The 20,609-nt window shown below is 31.9% G+C and overlaps 1 protein-coding gene across 2 annotated transcripts in view; it reads right to left on the bottom strand.

Annotated features, from left to right (window-relative positions):
• Positions 1 to 20,609, bottom strand: part of MS3_00002034 (uncharacterized protein) — a 58,495-nt gene that overhangs the window by 1,481 nt on the left and 36,405 nt on the right. For both annotated transcript variants that reach the window (XM_051209587.1, XM_051209588.1), the window contains 10 exons: positions 19,279 to 19,557; positions 14,761 to 14,800; positions 14,082 to 14,150; positions 11,150 to 11,244; positions 9,846 to 9,932; positions 8,029 to 8,103; positions 6,592 to 6,701; positions 4,381 to 4,562; positions 2,262 to 2,396; positions 601 to 706 (listed from right to left, as the gene is read on the bottom strand). In XM_051209587.1, the coding sequence (XP_051075047.1) occupies positions 601 to 706; positions 2,262 to 2,396; positions 4,381 to 4,562; positions 6,592 to 6,701; positions 8,029 to 8,103; positions 9,846 to 9,932; positions 11,150 to 11,244; positions 14,082 to 14,150; positions 14,761 to 14,800; positions 19,279 to 19,557 (1,178 nt within the window). The remainder of the gene's footprint in view (positions 1 to 600; positions 707 to 2,261; positions 2,397 to 4,380; positions 4,563 to 6,591; positions 6,702 to 8,028; positions 8,104 to 9,845; positions 9,933 to 11,149; positions 11,245 to 14,081; positions 14,151 to 14,760; positions 14,801 to 19,278; positions 19,558 to 20,609) is intronic.

The following is a 20,609-nucleotide window of genomic DNA, read 5'->3' on the forward strand; positions in this document are numbered from 1 at the left end:
ATATGACTAACTGCTAATCGGTGAAATATTATGAGGAGAGACCTATCAGCAAAATGTATGATAAGTATGCTTAGAATCGTATTGTTTTGTAGTCACTGTTGGAATGTCGACAGTAATCAACATATTTTGTTCAGTGTTTGGGCTTATCATTAATATTTAGTATAACTAGAGTGGTAAGTCATAGAATAAATAATACATTGTGACACAAAGCATCAGTATTCATAAACCTAATTAAAGCCATAACCACTAAATTCTTTATATGATAAACAACTTCATGTAAAATTAAATCAAGTTCGTAATAAATCCTCCCATTTTATTGAGGATGTTTATAACATTTTAAATGTGAAGGGTAACACAGTTTAAATACTTTGAGTAAAAAATGTCAAATATCAAGACTCTGGTATTTTTAAAAGTACAAAGTCACCTTAGAACTTTTGACTAGCTTTAAACAACCGTTACCATTTATTGTCAATATTTGGGGATCTCTCGATGAACTACAAACAAGAATGCCATCATCTCTATTAAAGACCGCAGCGAACAAAATGAAATAGTCGCTGTTTCGTATATTGTATGTCTTTGTTAGAAATATATGGCACTTACGTGACTAAATGATTGGCTAAGTAATTGAATGTTTCCAGGTTTGGGGTGGGAAGATCGACAAGGATGTCTTCAATGAGTTGACAACGAACGGATTCATCAGGAATTTCTAATTGTAAATGTAAATGAGAACAAAAATGAACCAATGAAAGTCTTATAAAATTCTAGATAAAAAAGTTAGTGTAGAGCTAACTGAAATCCAATTCATGTCGTGTGTGATACGGATATCCGCCTCAGTCAACAGATGAAGGATTGGGCAAGATCGTAGATTAATTAAAGGTAGACATTAACACCGTCGATTGCCAGCTCAGTGGTTTAGAGGTTAAACGTTGACGCGCGAGAACAAAATGTCTTAGTTTTGAGATTCTCATGCAGGATTGTGGATGCGAACTTTTGAATTGTCCCATATTAGGACGAAAGTGGCAGTCCAATGCTTCCAGATCTTTAATGGTGGTCTAGCTTAGGTCGACTCATGATTTCAACTGTGAAAACACTACAAACTGCATAAACCACCATACTGTTAACTAGGATAATCACAACTAACCACAACAGCTTGTTTATCATTATATTATGACTGTTATTTAGACCTTAGGAATCGTTGGTGTTTATCAAATTTCAAATAAAATTTCTGCCTAATCCACATTTCAATGTGTTAGGTCAATCCATATTGATAAATATACTTCTCATATTCATAATTTACAACATCAACATTGTGATATATGAACGGTTACTGGCAATCAATTATAAAAAATGAAACTCGTTGTTTTCGCTGTTTTATAAAATATTACATTCAAGAATCTATTTCTTGTAGCCTCATACTTTACAGGCTAATTTATCAACTAGTTGAATTTAGTATACATCAGAAGAGGAAGTATAAGTTCCATAAGTGGGTGCTACTGATTCTTCAGCGAATAATTCCAATATCCTAATAACTGAGCATTTAAACTTCGGTCTTTGATGTAACGAGAAGTCAGGATAGGATTTTAAAGGAATAACTAATATTTAGTGCGTTGTCAATTCATATGATGGGCAAGGATTCATAAATATCACCAAAAGAAGTTCGCAGGTCAAGTAAAAAAGCTTGAAAAAGATCAGAAATTCCAAATATATTGATCAGTCTGACAAATGAACAAGAATATGTAGTAGTGACCTCTAGTAAAGAGAATTACATCCCAATCGTAGATGATCTGTTCGAATACAATAATATTATCTCGCCTATTGTACAATATAAAAATCATGGTATCATTGGGCCCTCTGACTCCATTTCTTGCAACCTATTAAAGCAGTGTAGTTTTTCAGCACGAGTCCATAAAATCATACATCATTGTGGATAGGATGGTTGGGGACAAACTATACGAGGCCTTAAGCCTTTTCAGGTGATACAATTCAGTAAGAATAGCACAGATTTATTCTGAATATATTTTCTAAATGCCAAGAGTAGAATTCAATAGAAAGTTCTTGCGAAAACAAACCTTCGAATGGAGACTTTATCTAGATGCTTTAAACAATTGACTATGAAATAAAAAAGTGCAGACATCGGGAAGTATTTGAAAATTGTCAGAATTTTGCTTCAATTTGAGTAAAGTGGCTAAAATAAATTATCCATAGTAGATTCATTATTTTGTCGCCCAAAGATATATATTTACCCAATAGTATAAACTCACCAACTGCTTGAAGTAAAGCTATAGTAGCTGTGTAATCAACCAGACTCTCTGGTAAATGTTGAAAGAACTGTTTTAATAAGCTAGTAATCACCGGTAATTCAACAAGCGGTAATCTTTGAATAGCTAAAGTACAACCTGAAATATAAATAAAATACAATTGACAACTAAAACATATTGGTCAAATACCTTTCACATAATCGATTTTTTAAAACTCATTCCTGACACTATTTGCAAGTGTCTGATTTATGAAAGAAATATTAAGATCAAAAGTCATTGTAATTTTCACTACATCCAATCTCAAGAAAATTCATATGGTACTTATTGATTATTGCTTTGTGAAACACACCAACAAAAATTGTGAACCTAATCATTATCTAAAGTACCTAAGTAACCAGAAAGTTTCCATTTCTACACTCTACATAGAAGCCAACTATATTACCTAGAACAATAATGAAAACTTTTTAATAAAACTATCCAGCTCAAGGGATACACACTCTTAAAAGTAATTACTTCAACTATAAATCTTTTTATTATTTCTTTTCTTTTATTTGTATTTTCTTTCAGAAATCTTACTAAAATAGATCTGAATTATATGGAGGATATTTTTGTGCAGTACCATTTCGTGTACACTTCCTTGATTAAACAGAATTCAAAACTATATTGCTTTATATACATTAATCATCTATAAATATGAGACAAGATTGATGGTAATTATTTGTTAATATAAAATTTCAAACAAATTTCAATAGTGTAATAAGAAGACGATGATTAACAGAACTATGTGATATATTAGGGTAATACATTTCATACATAATATACTTGTTAAGAACATTTATCTATAAAAATAAAAGGTCAACTAGACCAGAAATGGAAGGTAAGAGGTTTATTTATCTATTCATTTATTTGAACACGTAAATATTGGTACAAAGAGGCATATGCGCTACACAATTCGCTTGATTTGTGTGAGGGCTGTGATACTGCCCGGGTGTCCAGATCGAAGCAGGTGGTTTTCTTAGAGGGCCACACCCGGAGCCTTCAGCCTAAAGGTCTGATCCCCAAGGCAGTGGAGTAACGTCAGGCAATGCAGTCCCATGGTAGCCAGTGGTTCATACTCCATTTGCTCCCTCAGGATCCTGAAGCCCATGTGCACCATTGGTTTGGAATCAAGGTTTTCCAACTTCCCTAGATGGGTCCCCTGTTTCCACCAATCCGGTTGGGCCGCCAGATATTCGCTTTTCGTCCTCTCAATTTCGTAAACAACGCCCCCGCAACGGGAGGGATGTGAGTAGGACTCCCCTGACAGTGACTGTATACGCGTGGCTATGTGAGAGTGTTTCGAGAAGGAGAGCTGACTCTCTCCACCCTCGGCTGTGTCAGGGAATTTGAAGGGTAAGAGGAAAAAAGGATAATAAAGAAAATAATGTGAGAACAATTTGAAACCTCATCACTCTAGATAATAAGCTAATATTACCAGGGCAAGTTTAAGGTCAGAACAAACTGTTTTTGAATACATAAAGGGGGTTTGAATTTTTGTATGGTTGAAGCTTTATTAAACTTTAGCATACGGCCTTTTACAATTTAATGTTGCCATGCTTAATTAAAATTGTTCTAAATAGAAATATCCAGGACATTTTCTTTATCTCTTTGATATAACATTTAAGGTATAAAAACTATGGAAATGTATGATACATTTTAGAACATACAGAAACTGAAGGTAGAATTGACTAACATCTTTTGTAGAGTTAAAATGTAATATCGACAAAAAAGCACATCGAATTGGATATCACTGCCTTTCTTTAAACAGATGGCTTAATAACCAGTTTGAGGACTTTAAAATGAACACATAAAATAAACGTTTATGTCAACAAATTAGCTTTGCCAAATGTCGGTTCGAATCATTATCATTATGTTTTCTTGAGGTTTGATTTCCAGTTATTAAGTAAAAAACGATCTCTTTAATGATCACTTAATAGTACTCTTATGAAATGATTCATGAAAAAGAAACTAAATAAAAAATATGAATATAAATGAGAGACAGTCTATGGAACTGTCATTAAAATTGCATATTCATTATTAAACAGTGATTTTAAAAAATAAAAATATATAGAGTATTTCTTACTTTCATCAAATTCACTTTTTAAAGCCTTGATATTATCATTGGAACCACATAATCGATAGAGTCCAACTACTAATAAACCTCGCCTTTCAATCTCTTCGACACATGCGATTACAAAACGGGGTATAAAAGCTTCAGATTTATGCTTTTTTGTACACTCATTCTTATCGATATCATTTGGAACCCTAAAGGAATAAGATGAAATAGCATTAAAAAATAAATTGGATCTTTGTGACTTGGAAAATTGTGACAATTTAGTCATTGTGTATTGCTTTTATAATAGCTACAAAATTAATCTACTAACTGACTTCTTGGTAGCACTTAATGTTATATTGCTTTAGGCCTAAGTGTTGATCGAGTCCTGTAGACCAGTTTGTATTGTGGCCTATAATGTAAGTGATTCGATATGACGTGCAGGATTTTCTGACTTTAGATAGTTGGTGGCAGTAAGTCCGCCTGTAGCTCATCTAGGAATACCAACAGTCCAAGAACGAGTAAAGGAGGAGGGTTGGACATTGGGTCAGCAACCCCATCCCGCAGAAGACAACCTTGCTACAAAATAAACAAATTAGACTATTTAAACTCTATCTTCCGAGTTGAAGGAAGAATTATGACATATGATGAAAATCGAGAGTGTGTGGAAGTAACGAGGCTGATGACCCTTCTAACAACCAAAACAACAACTTATATAGGTACATGGAATGTTCGGACAGTGTGAGAGACTGGAAGGACCAATCAAATAGCTATTGGAAATTAGAAGACACAACTTGACTGTTCTCAAAATTAGTCAAACTCATTAGACCAAAGCTGAACAGAAAAAGATAGATTGTAGAGAGATGCTGCCATACTGTGGTCATGAAGACGAAAATGCTCCACACACTCAGGAAGTTTCTTTGATGCTGTATTAAGAAGCACGTAGAGCAGAGCGCTTATAGGGTGTGAATCTCATGGATCGATGATCATCAAAGCATCCTTCGAAAGAAAGAGGAAGGAAATCACGATGAATGTTATCGAATGTTATGCGCCAACCGATGATAGCTAGGATGACAATGAAGATCAGTTTTATGAGAGACTGCAATTGATCATAGCAAAGTGCCCAGGAATGGACTTGACAATCCTGGTTGGAGATCTAAACATCAAAGTCTGAATAGACAACGATGGGTCTGAAAATATCATGGGACGGAATGGACAGGGGAGTGGAAGGAAGGTACAAGAATGGTGACAGATTTTGAAATTAATGTGCATTCAACAAAGTGGTTGTATGCGGCACAATATTCCCGCTAACACAAATGCATATGCAAAGGCAAATGGGTCGAAACCTTAGAAAAGATTCAAGAAAGGAAAAATAAAAAGACAGCAAGTAACAACAGTTGAACCAAAGTAGAGAAGGTCAAGGTACAAGCTGAATACACTGAGGCAAACAAGTAAGTGAAGAGGGGTATTGGAGCCGATAGGCAGAAATACGTGGAAGAGCTAGCAACAACAGTGGAAAAGCTGCAACAGAAGGAAATATGTAGCAACCATATGACACGATGAATAAACTGGCAAGAAATTATAGTAAACCAAAGAGATCAATCAGGTTTAAAGAAGGCAAACCAATCACTGAGATTGGAGATCAGAGAGACAGATGGGTGGAACATTTTGAGGGACTCTTGCGTAGTTCGGCTCCACTAAACCCACCGGACATCGAAGCAGCACCTAAAAACCTTCCTGTAGGTATCACCAAGATACAAAATAAAATAGATCTGAGGAAAGTTGGAGGAGGTAGAAACTTTCACTCAAAACAACGCTCTGCTAACTAATATCAAAATCGGAATCTTTAATACGAACATCAAGCTGCTGCTCCGTACGTTGTTGTAACCTGAGTCATTCAGTGTCACAATTAATGGCATCACCATTGTGTTATTCAAGGAGTGAATGCATATTCTCAAACTCTTCTCAGTAGAAGCATAAATCATACGAAAACTTACTAGAATTTTAGAAGCCCAATATAATTGTTTTATTCTAGCTAAACACTTCAAAGTTGACCTCATTATTCGAGTATTGCTGGACGATAGTCGATTGTTTTCCGACTAACTATGTTCAAAAGATGTAAATAATAAAGGAATGCTAGTTGATGAAGTCAAAGCAAGTTTACCAGAGTGCTCGAACTGAATCAAAGTATTTGACAAATAAAAAATTTAAAGGTACATGCTCTTAAGCTGATCGATTTACCTTATAAGCTCTGCTAAATGACGTCCGAATAGATTCCCACGTATTTCAGACCGTCTATTTTTATTAAGATTTACTTGATCAACATATTCCAAAGATACGGAAAAGGTTAGCTGTGATATTAAAAACATAATACTGTTTGAGATTCTTGTGAAAGATTTTAAAACATTTAATTCAACGGATATAAACTGATTATTTCTCTGAAAGTCAATAGCAAATTAACTATTTTAACAAGAATAAAAAGAATCATATCTTCTAACTGTCCAGATATTCATTTGCAAGTGATCATTTACAGCCAGATTATTAAATCAGCGACAATCTAATTTCACAAAATGAAATGCATCTAGAGAGTTTATGACTTCAGTCAGTGTAAGAGATTTGATGGTTTGTTAGTAGTTAGGTTTGGGAGATCAACTGATAGACGAAAGACAGCAAACCTGAATTCTGGTGTTATCTATATATTTCAAACTCAATCGTCACTTTGTTATAATAAGTTGATATTTGTCAATTGTTTGTGGAGTTTAAAAAAAGTTCTGAAGTAATGGAATGTGATTGCTTACTGATGGGTAACTGATAAATGATATCAGTATAAATCTTCACAATCAAAACTGAATAAAACATCCAACTCAGAGAAATGCAAAGGCTTTTTCGGTGGCAGTGATTAACATATGTCGTAAAATTACATTTCCAGACAACCATCTGCTTTAAATTTCAATTAAAATAATATAATTAATTATGGTTGTGAAATTGCATTATTTTGTAATGAATATTTGAGCGAGAAAGTTCATTTTTAAATGTAACATATCGTTATTGTGGTCTGTGCTACTGATGTCAACAGTTATAAGTAGTATGTATCATCAGTCGAAAGTGAAATGCCTGTCAACAAAAGGTTAAGAAGATCGAAGAAAAGAGAACAGGAACACAGAATGATTGGTGTGGAAACGAAGGAACAATCAAGTCTGAAACAATTGATTGACATTTTGCAAATAAAGTCATTATTGTATGGTTCTCAAATTTTACTACGATATTCTGTTATTTTGTATTCAAATACATTCTAATGTTCCCACTTGTGTGTTCTCGTTCACTACAGCTATAAATTCAACTATTTCTTTTAGATATAAATAATTATATTTGATTATATGGATGTTTAGAATATCAACTTATATTCTTCTTTTCAAAACAGTAAATTATAAACAAAGATGGATAGTGGCTAACAGTGAAATCTAGAATGCGCGTTTTGTTCTGGATTCCACTACTAACCACTATCCATCTTTGCCTATAATGCTTGTGAATTAAGACAATATAGAGGCAATATGCACAGTATGCACATATACCAATAAGAGGCTGATCAACTACAGTCCTAAACATTAATGAGAAGATTTAAGTAAACATTACTAAGTGAAGTAAATTATAAACTTATCATAAATGGAATAGACTTACACTACGTGGAGGATTTTCATTCGTTAATATCTTCATATCTATTCGTGAATTGGTTTTAAGTAATTCTAGATCTAACTAAAATATTGAAGAGAAATTAATGTAATTGGTTATTTACATTATTTTTGTTATGTCAGTTCTAATTAGTTGAAAGGGGAAAAAAATCAAAAAAACCAATTCTACCCCATAACTAATTCCTTCCGTTTAATAACAAACGTATTATGATTTTTTTATTTAGAATGTTATCCGATTGAAAGAATTAGTTTAGTATATTCCCATTTAAAAGAGTTAGAAAAGTTTTTAAAAAATGTATGATCTGTGGTTTATTTTACATTTGAGTAGTATGAGACTATGAATTATTTCATTATTCATCAAACAGTTTACTTGATATTGTAGAGGAGGTTCTATAAGCCACACAAAGTATAGTCATTTTAAATATATTTCCTAACATTAAAATTAATGAATAGATTCATTATTGAATATTTGATCAACTCTTTTCAATTACTTCTAACATAATCATCATTTAAAAGTATTTAACATTTCTAATGTACTGCAAGGGAAGACCGATGAACACATTACATCGGGAAATGAAAGCAGTTATGAATAGCAACTGGAAAGAACTGGAAAAGATTGCTTAGGACAGGGTTGAATGGAGAGTGCTAGTGATCCTCCACGAAGAGTATCAGGCGTAAATAATAAATTAAAATAATGAACTGCCTCTAAAGTAACATGAATTAAAAAGGTATGCACAATATAACATCTGTTCGTACTTCTATTTTAGCTTGTTCTCTAAATTTCAATCAACATTTTCAAAGAAATCACTATTTGTTCGTTTCTTGATTATCTTTTTTATATCCATTAATTGGACAGTTATTTCTCACACCTCTCATTTACTAATTATTTCTACAATTTTCTGGTAATTAGAAGCACCTTCGATCAATTTGTGAATTATATGTTATTGTTCATTTTATTAAGTACCTGATTGTGGTAATTAGCCATAAATGTTCCTTTATTAAATTTTTGGTCGATTGCAACATTGAAACGCAAAGTTCTCTTCCCAGAAATGTCGTAATTTCTTTTGCAATGTTCCAATGTGTTTGTTTGATTAATTCTACGTTTCATCACCCCTATCTAACACTTATTACATGCTTTAGATTTCCATCGCATTTGATGATGATACAGACCATTATCTGGTAAATAATAATAAATCCAACTAAATACCTTTAGTAAAGAACATAGTTGAGAAGCAAATTATGTTCAGTATTCTTTTAGGAACTCATTTTTAAATAAATTTATAAATTTTCAAAGAAAATAAGCCATTTCTCTTTGTAATCTAATGGAAAAATTTAAGTTTTTATTTCAGTAGTTGAGATCATGAGTCATTTGAAGTTAAAACACCATGGAAAACCTGGAATCACTAGACGGCCATTTCGTCCTAGTATGGGACTCCTCAGCAGTGCGTATCCACAACCCCACCTTGCAGGATTCTAACCCAGGACCTATCAGTCTCGCGCGCGGGCACTTAACCACTTGACCACTGAGCCGCCAGCTGTGTTAATGTCTAATCTCAACTGATAGGTCCTGGGTTCGAATCCGGCGAGGCGGGATCGTGGAAGTGCACTGCCAAGCAGTCCTACAATAGGACGAAACGGCCTTTCAGTGCTTCAAGGTTTTCTATGGTGGTCTAATTTCAATGTACTTATGATCTTAGCTATTGAAATTACTACAATCTCTACAAAACCCCTTTTGATATTAATTCTTTATGTAGACATTTTTTAACAGTAAAAGTAAAATTAATTAATTAATTAGGAAATACTTACAGGAACGTCTAATTCTGCAAACATTTCTTGATGAATGTATAATGTAAAACATATCGTCCATGCACCATCCACCTCTAAATCAAATGACTATAAATGAATAGAATATTTTTTTAAAAAAACATTTATATTTCCTTACAATAATTTACAAATGAATACTTTTCTAATCTTCAGTATCTTAATGAAATCTATAAATTAAAATTAATCAGCCAAAAGTTCTACTAACAATTAAATTAAGATATAGTTTTCATTACTTCAAACAATAAATGTAATAGGATTACTTTTTCTGTATGAGATATAAATGGATGAATAGTGTAGTTAATAAAACGTTAAAGAATTTCAGATTAGTGGGTAAGCATGTTTGAGACTAAAACAAGATGAATCTAATTTATATGGTTTCCTTTACTTATTCTAAGCTAAAATATCATATAGGTTGAGATAAGTTAATCATCTTGGGGATTTGAATACTTTAAGGATAGTTTTAATGAAAGTTTTCATATTATGTTGAGTATTAGTAAAATTTTCAATACTAAAAAAACAACTGTTTTATGTTGTGTGGGGACAATTTAAGTACAGATTGGTTAATATGGTCATTACTAGTTCATATAGTCTAAACTCCTATACTTGGAATTTTGATAGTTAGCTAAAATTAGTAAGTATTTATATGATTTAGTTTTATTAATCAACAAGATAAGTATGAAAGATACCGTTATACTGTTGTAAAACTTATTAATCATTTTGCGAGTTTTAACTGAATAAACTCACTTAGTAATGAAAATTGAAAGAATGTTCTAGTCACTATTCAATGATCTTATATACATAATTTAGTTATATTGAACTTGAGTCACAACTTAAACATCTTACTAGCTACACTACTAATTGATGAATGGAACTTGGAGGCTTTAAAAATTTTCAGGGCATGATATCCTTTTTCCTAGTAATCTGGATAAGATGAACTGATAAACAAGACTGAAATATTTATCTCCCGTTTCTGACATCAAATAGTCTTCAGTGAATAAAAGTAACGATTCAATGTCATTCTTTTGTAGGTTGTTACCTTTACAAACGTTTCAAATATATTACTGATTTCATAATACAAATGGTAGTCTTCTTTACTATTTGTCATATTTGAAAATGAACAGAAACAGTTTGACAAATAAACAAATTTATACTGAATTATTTTAAATTATTTCTATCTAAACTTATTAGTAAACTTGTGTATTACTTTCCATTTTTTTATTGTTAATCATCTTTTCATGCTTAGCAATAAATAAATTAAAGATTATAAAGATTTAAATTGTTATTACCTGTTCCCATTGTGGATTACATTGTTGTAAAACACGTGTACAAGCTACTTCTTCATATTGACCATATGAATCAACTTCAATACGAACATGATAACCTGAAGTATAAAACAAAATAAATCTCATATTAAAATCAACTGAATTAAATATATTATTTTTGAAGATAATGAAATAAAATTTAATATTAGAAAATCTTTCTTTTACCAAAAGATTGAAGCGGTCAAGTTTCGTATTACAGGAAGGGAAAAATAAAGGGTAAAGTATTGGAATAAAAATAATCGAATGGCATCACAAGAGTATTTACGAGAACAAATGAATAAGTGTTTTAGGAGCTATCTCTAATCTAATTTAGAATAGAACGTAAATGCTATAAACAATTGGTTGATCACTGGGTGGTGATCAATGTCATGTGTACCAAGTCCTTACTTAGTGCAGATCGAATGCTATCGACCATGTTGCAATGTGGCCACCAGTCTTGACACACATGACATTGATCGCCACCCAGTGATCAATCAATTGTGATTATGTCTCAGTCCGGATAGCTCAGTGGTAACGTCTCTGACTGTGAAGCTGGGTGACACGAAATCGAAGCCGTCAGGGAGCACTAGTTCCCTCAAGATTACAGGAACACCTTGCTGACGAGTGCCAAGTAGCACGAAACCCGGGTCCAGGGTTCCCTGTCGACTACCTCCAACCACCATCTAATCTCAGTAAACGCTACAAAGCACTACTCGGGTGGTCTGCTTGAATATCTGGGCTACCTGTTCCTGCCATCTCGATATTTCAACAAGTTATTTGTTTCCTTGTTTGTTTCAACTTGTCACTAAGTCAATTAGTTGCATAACCTATTCAGTTACAAAAAACTGCAATCGGAGACATCGTGATGACTGGCAATGTGGATTGAAAAGAATAAATATTATTCAGATGTCGTCTTCTGAAATGTTAATATCTAACTGGTGATCGCTCAATATTTATGATCAATATCGATCAAGAAATAACAAAAGAAAAATCGCTAAAATACTTTGTGCTCAGAATTCTATATTGTACCAAATTTATAATATTGAATAAAGCTAATAATAATAATATTTCTGGAATAAACGTTTAGACCTCAACGTGACTGATTTTCCTCTGTTCGATGCCTTCCTTATTTAAGACTGAATTATTTCATTCCATAAAAAACTACATACTATATATATTGTATAACAAAAACTTACCTTATGTATTTTTATTAAATGAATGTTACTAACTTTACAATTTCATTTCTTGTATACAACCTTCACCTTAAGTATTTTAAAGTTTAAATATCGATTCCGTTCTTAGATTTGGTTGTATTAGTAAAGTTTCATACATTTTATCAGTTTAATTTAGTCAGAAAATGTACAAAACATCATCTAAGCTGATATAAGTTATTTACCTACTTCAATTGAACTTTCGTAATTTGAATATGGAGGAAATGTCAGTACAATCTATATGAAAATTTTACGTTTCATAATATTAACCAACTGAGTTTTTGAAATTTTTCAGTCCCTTGCCTTGACTAATACTTAATGTGGCTAATTAGTTAGGTCACAGTTTCTGATGGAAAGGTAATCCTTTAGTGTTTGTGATCTTAAAAGTTAACTGTCTAATTACTAGTGTAAACTAATATACTACACTATTATGGATACACATCTGAATATTCGTGCTCAGTTGGATTAGGTCAATGTTAACAAACATTATGTACGGTATTTTAATACCGTTCTTCTGTTGCCTGTAGTTGAATAAAAACGGGTGAATGTTTCTGAAATTATTTACTAGCTAAAGTAAGTATTAAATTGATATGTACTGTTTATGTGTTTGTAAAGTACATGTACAATCGAATATCTAATTCCTCTAATACAGTGATTAACTAAATAGGATTATTAAAAAGCGGTTTTTATCATACCATTTTGTGAAACGTGTTGAATTACCTAGTTAGCACTATATACTGAGTTAAACAAATATTTGAACCTAAGGAGCACTGGATAGCTAACTATAAAATAGTTAGGCAATATAAAAGCGTATATTATTGAATTTAAGCCTAAACACCATTATGAACACCATGTACTTATAAGCCATTCATTAGAGTATTGAAAAATTCGATGTGTTCAATTACGTTCCAACAAATGTCTGAAATCTTCCTAATTTGTTGGTTGCAGTTAGAATTAAATTTGATGTGTTACTGACAACGGAAATTTGTATTCTTAATAACAAATAAAGGATTTCTATTTCTAATGATGTAGTTCACTAAAATTGTGCAGTAGTATTTACAGTTAATTAGCATACATAAGCATAGAATAAAACAGCTGGATGTTTAACCCTCTGAAAAATAATCAAATTTGATTTTATTTATGCTGATCAACTTTAAATACCAGCCGAAGAAGAAATTAGGAAAAAGCGATAGAGATGGAAAGGAAATACATTGTGAAAATCATCAGACTGCATCATGAGGCAAGCGCTAACGTAGGATCTTGAAATGAAATGGTAAAGAGGAAGATAGAAGAAAACACTACGTTGAAAATTGAAGGCAGATATAAAAAGGGTAAATAGCAATTGAAAATAACTGGAAAGTATTGTGCAGGAAATAATTGGTTAGAGAATGGTGGTGGGCGGCCTATGCTTCTCGATCAGGAGTAACATGCATAAGTAAATAAATAAGTAGCTTGAAATAAGACTGTATAGCTTTAGTAAATGATATCGCCTAAAAAAGTTTTTTCTTAATCCTTAAGTGGATCATTTTTCTTATTTATAGCTAAAAGATAAACCGAAATTTGAACAGATTCGTTATGAATAATCATTCTTGAACAACAGTAAATCCATTAATCCCTACAAAAGTTAGTCAATAGAAAGCTTATAAAGTATTAAAATGAATTAGTGCTATAGATATTATTACCAAGAAATTATCATTGAATCTTACTGTTTTTCTCATTCAATCCATCAATTCCATGTACTGTAGCTTTGATATAACCAGTTATCGGTTCATCTTCTATTGAATAAATTTATAAAAGAAAAGTTTTATCTTGGTAATCTGTTATGCTTTAAAGTCTTTTTTTACTGTTAAAAAAATTCTACTGTATTTTAAATGATCTTACTTTCATAACAGCTGGTTAACGATAATGATTGTTATATTTAGTTATTTTTGTCTTCTTTTAAGTTTAATTATGAATAGCTGATAGCAAGGAATAACTGATTTGATTTATAACAATATTGTACATGATACATTTGATCTTAGATATAATCCAATTATACTTTTATCACCTAAACATATTTGTCTAGCAGAACATAATTTAAAAATCAAGGAAAGGTCATCTAAGGAATTACTGGGATTCAAGAAGTACAGCTAAACAGTTTATTGCTGATTTTGACTTTCCTAGCTTTCTATGTGTAATCGATTTTGGGATATTTTACTTTTGTGGTAACAACCATAATGATCTAGTGGTTCATTATCTTTAAAATACAATCAGTCTGGTCCCAGATGGAATGAAAGGTATCTTCTTGGATTCGATTACTCTCACAATCCATTCATTCTATTTAATTTAGATGTTTTGTCAAACAAAAAGACTTGAAGGTGAATGAAGAGTAACTGTTTAACTTACTATCAATTATTGAGAGACCAACTCCGTTTAATTTAACCATCTGATAAAGGAAAAAGAGAAAAAGCAAATCGTAAAACAATTTGACTAACACATTTCCTAATAATCATAAAAACAATACTTCATTGATAGGAAAGGAAGGAATTCGATTGAGGTAAGATAAGTTGTCGAATTCTTATATTAACTATTCGAAGTTTTTCTACTTTTCTAATGTATTCTTAGGGTTGAGTATGGAAGTAACAACAACTGGAGAAATATTAGAATAATACGAATTCTCATTTAGAAGAAAGAAGTAAGATTTATTTTTTTATTTGGTTGACTTTATAGTGACTTCAATTTTGATTTTATAATGAAACAGCTGAGGGGATATACATACCTATATAGAACGTCTACGACCAATTTAGCTTGATTTACATTATGAGGGCAGTTTTTATCGTTGCTGAATATAATTTGAAATACAGTTGAAAACCAAGAGATGATACATATTTATTTAGCCTTGAGTTCTGAGTTTACCCTCAAGTTCAGTAGCGGGTACACAGTGATAAGGAGTTATAAACTAGTACTATTTGATTTTCGTTGAGATATTAACCGATGTCTGTCAGTACTACATTCCAGTTAGTTTAATACGTGTAAATTAGTCAATTTACTAGGTGTTATCGGATTTCCCGTTTGAAAATATGTCCGTGTTATGTGGCCAAGCTTCGTTATCCCTGTATTGATTACTGGTCATGTTAGATGCTTTTTTCAAGATTTACTTTACTAGTTCTTGTATTAAAGGATGACAATGTACAATTTGTTACTGTTACGATGATTTACTTAAAATTTACAGTTTTAGGAAACTGTGTTTGTATTGATGTTGGGTAAGTGAATTTTACAATTTAGACCAGTTAAAAACTAATTATTTTGCCAACTACCTACAAACAATAAGCTTTCAGATATGACAGCTGAGTCCCAACCACATCAGTTTAATGCAATGAACCCATTAAATGGTAGGTTGACTATAAAAGAAGAGAAAATTCTACCTATTCTCAAATGTCTTATCATATTTACAAAATATACATCAACGTGGGTTAAACAAAAATGGGCTTGTTATCTTTTGAATAACTCTTTACACTGACTTGACCTTTCTCCATACATTTTAATTAAAATGCATTTTTGTGTCTTAGGTAATTAACTATAATTATGTTTTAATTATTAGGCGGCCTGCTTAAATATCTGGGCTACCCGTTTCTGTTATTTGGATATTTCAACATGTTAACATTTTGCTCGTTTGCGTTAACACAACATAATGCCTATTAGTCTCACAAGCTATTCAGGTGCATTTGTGAAACGTTTACGACATTTTGCTATACAAGTTACAAAAGAGCTCAGTCAGAGACATCGTGGTTGCTAGCTGTATGTATCGAAAAGAATATATATTATTCAGATGTTGAGTCCTGAATTGCTAACATCTAACTGGCGACCACTCAACATTCGTCTCAACAACTGATCAAGAAATAAGAAAAGGAAACTTGTTGAAATAATTTGTGTTGAGAATTCTATATTGTACCAAAAACATCTTGAATAAAGTCAATAATTATAATAATTTTATGAATTGTGTTTATTTTTTTGAAATAATTATTTCGTTTCATTGAGATTGAGCAATCACCACACAATTGTGAGTAAAATCACATTTTATCTTTCGGCTTCAAAATGTACGTTTTCATTCTTAGTTATCCTTGCGTTACATCTAGGTTGTCAGCTTCAAACAAAACGTTTAACTGTTTTTCGATTCTCAAGACTGAATTCGGGATGTGTTGGAAATTGATACTTTTCAAGTATTCTTGACTTTAAATTAAGTGTATAATACTCGCTGTTACTTTGAATCTTTGGAACTTATCGAATACTATATTTTTATTCACATATGGCTGATGCTCAATTCGGCTGCGATACTTATATAGACCGATTTAATAGGTACTATAATGTCATCTTCAAAAATACAATCAAGAAATCTTGTGAAACGATCTAATGAATATAATAGTGAAGTAGAATTGAAGGAGAAATAGTTTGAAGGAACAGATCAAAATGAATGAACATGTAAAGGAAACGAGTGGTCTTCCAGTAAATGGATACCTTAATAAGAAAATTTCTTCCTTTCTTAATTCCGTTCCTAACTAATTAGTCAAAATGATAATCAAACGGCAAACGTTTGTTAAATGTTTGATTATTACGATCAGAAAGTAGCTAAACATTTGCAGTGTAAACAATCAGTGGTTGCATATACGCTAATAAAATAGCTATAAAACGGTAATATAGTGTTTACTATGACAACAAATAGGTATGAAGTACAAAAGTATGTTGTTTATAAACAAAATGATCAGTTAACATCTATAAACTTCTTTATACACTCCTGTATTTCCATTGTATAATTAGACCCAGCAAGGTTATTTCGCTATTTAGAAAACCGGATTAATAAATATTCTAAGAATAATCGAGATGAATATGAAATACACTCAGTATTGACCAACAGTAAGAATTATAATCTTATAATGATTACTTAAATCCTCTAGATCCTTTATAAAACAGACATCGGATTGTGTATTATCAATAAGTAATCAAACTGGAAGTTCAGGAATAATCACAACTACCAAGTATCAAATGAATCAGTGGTTTTATTATTGAAAATATTGGCGATATTTCAATCACATTGATTTGTGTAAAAACAACAATGAATCTCTAGCTAGTTTTGACATACTAATTGTCTAAACGCTCCTTGAAATTTTATGGACTATATTGAGTTGTTAGATGGTTGGAGGTAGTCGTGAGGAAACCTTAAACCCAAACTCCATGCGATTCGAGACTCGTTAGCAGAACATACCAGTGACTGGACAGAAGCCCAAATAACTCAGTGGTAACATCCGGCAGTTTGAAGTCAAGTGATGCGGATTCCAACCTCACTGGTAGCATCAGTTTCTTCAAAATTGTAGGTAACCCTGTGGACGAGCGCCAACCAGCACGAAACGTGGATCCAGTGTTACATGACGACTACCTCCAACTCCTTGCATTTCAGTATAGTGTACGCGATGTCGAATCCTTTAAATTAGTAGCGTTATTACAAATGGATCAATGGAATTTAATCAACACTAAGAGACTAGACAAACATAATATTGATCACTACTCAGTAGTAAATCAGTTGAATTATCTTAAGTGTTCATAATCCAAGTTAAATTTATGTCTAAGGTCTAATAACCCCACAAATATTAGTCTTAATCAAACTAAGCGCTTAAGTGTACCGGTGGATAATTTGCAAATGTTCAGCTTCCTTTATATTACTTCACCCATAAAACCAGATGTCAATGCTTTGTATTTAAATTTATGCCAAGCAAGTAAAGCAATAGAGTATCTTCATAAAATATAAGAACTATACAGTAAATAGTTCATTTGCAAATTTTCGTCATTTGTCCTCCTCATTCAATATGATTCTTCAAGTTCACAATTCCTTTCTATTATCCCTTCTATCCTATTCAATTCAATTCTTCTTAGCCTTTTGTTGCCAGGTTTTGCACCTCCGATTGGTAATACATACTACTTATGTCTGTCAACATAAGTAGCATACACCACAGATAGACGAAATGTTAAAATTCTTTAAATTTCAATCACCAAGATTATTTGAAATATAATTTTTACATATAATGTCTTCTGCATACTCAGTACCCAATTGTTATCAAACTATTTGCTCTAACTGATATTCATATAAATTTATATAGAGATGATAAACAAAATTAAAATGTGATCAAGAGCAAGAGTACCGTAATCAAATTTAAAAACTTCTGTATATGGTGTTCAGTATGAGATTGGCAGTTGGAACTGATTTGGTAGTCATATTTTGTAGATTAGTAACCAATGATGACTTCGGTTTAACCACAAAATGACATTAGGTATGATACTAAACCAAATCAGTTAACGCGGTATACCAAATATACATACTTCCACTTACAAACTCATTTAATGCTTCATTGATATTTGTTTCTTTTCCAATTTACTTTTATCACATCCTATAATCTTTATTAATCCCTGATTTAAGCTTTTAGTCCCTTATTACAGTTTTATCTGCTATATGGTTGGTTATGTCAGTTTCTTACAAATAGATAAGAAACAAGAAAATTTTAATAATCATATAACTAATTTAGAAGACTTCTCTGTATGTATCTTATTTAAGGGTGGGAATGTATGGTGTTAATAAATTCTCTTGAACTATTTTGAATTCTTGTTATACATTCAGAATTTCCTTTTAAAAGACATCAAGGATGAAGATTTCTCTATTATTACCTGAACGGTAGTAAGATACATAATAAGTATATGATTTATCTACAGCATTAATCTAAGGATTAAAAGTTTGTAGTTTTATGTACTTGATATATTATTTGTAATTTTAGTTGCACTGTTGTATTTACTATCTGGATAAAGTGAATGAATATAATATTAGTTTTACATATATAATGTATTGTCATCAGTTTTTATTTACATAGCCAAAGAACTCACGTGTTTATATTTCTTTAGGCGTTCGCTAAAATCTCCAATCGATGAACTACGGCTTCGCGATGGTGAATGAAAATAATCCGTACTTATTTTTTCTGGAGTAGTACGTCTTAAAGAATAAAATTTATCAGTATTATGAGGCGGTTTATCTAACACTTGTTCTAAAGCAGATCGCCAGTGTGTTCGTTCTCTTTCAGTTGATAGAAGGATATTATGAATACGACCGCTTTTGTCAGCGATTGGTAATATGAGTTGCGGTGTTTCCAAAACAAGTTTACCTTCCTGTAATAAAATAAAAAGTACTGTCGTGAAGTGAATTATTGATTGTTTTTATTGCTAAGTAAATACCAACAATCTTTAAATAATTTTTGTAAATCTAAACCGTCAGTACAGGGTGATAAATTTTTTTAAAAAATATAGTTTTATTTCGTATTTTACCATTTTATTCAACTTCTAATCTCTAATAAGTTTCCTTATTGGATGGATAGTTGTAGACATGAAATAAGTAACGAAAGTCAAATATGCACGAGTTTAAATCTAGAAAGAACTTGAGAGTAGCTACAGATGGAAACTATAAAAATATTTGAGTAAGATCTTAGATAAGTGAAGTATGTCCCCAATGATTTTTTTAGCCAAGTAAATTATTTTCCAGCTTCCACCAAAATGATACTGTGGTATGTGCTACTTATATCGATATAAGTAGTTTATAACGCTAGTCAGGGATAGAATGTTTGGCAGCAAAAGCTCAAGAAGATCGGGGCGGAAAGAATGGGAACAGAAAGCAATTAGTATGGAAATACAGGGACATTAAAGTCTGAGACGATTGACTGATATTTGCAAAAGGAATAGGCAAGTTTGAGACAATTGATTGACATTTTGCAAATTAAGTATTCACTGTATGGTTCTCAGATTTTACTAATATGTTCTGTAGTTCGTTGTTCAAATACGTCCGATTATCCCCAATTACGTTCACGTTCACTACAACACTACTTATACAGTCTGTTTTTAGTGGCCCTATATTTGACTCCATTTGGATCGTATGAATGATTGTTATTGAAACATACATGTTGCCAATCCTCGTATATGATCATCGAATTAAACCTCGTTAGTCAATAACGAAATTAAATAGGTTGAATACTAGAATGAAGTTTTGAATACGTTTATTTCGTATAATCGTTGATCTGCATAGGCAGTCGGGGAGACGAATCAAAGGAACTGTGTAGGGGAGAGAGAAGCAAAACTAAATGATATGAGATGGAGAAGGCAAGCCAGCCAACTCGATTTAATCAAGCGTTAATCGATATTTATAGTCGAACAAAAATAAGTTACAGATA

Source organism: Schistosoma haematobium, chromosome 1 (genome assembly GCF_000699445.3).
Source record: "Schistosoma haematobium chromosome 1, whole genome shotgun sequence".
NCBI classification, from domain to species: domain Eukaryota; kingdom Metazoa; phylum Platyhelminthes; class Trematoda; order Strigeidida; family Schistosomatidae; genus Schistosoma; species Schistosoma haematobium.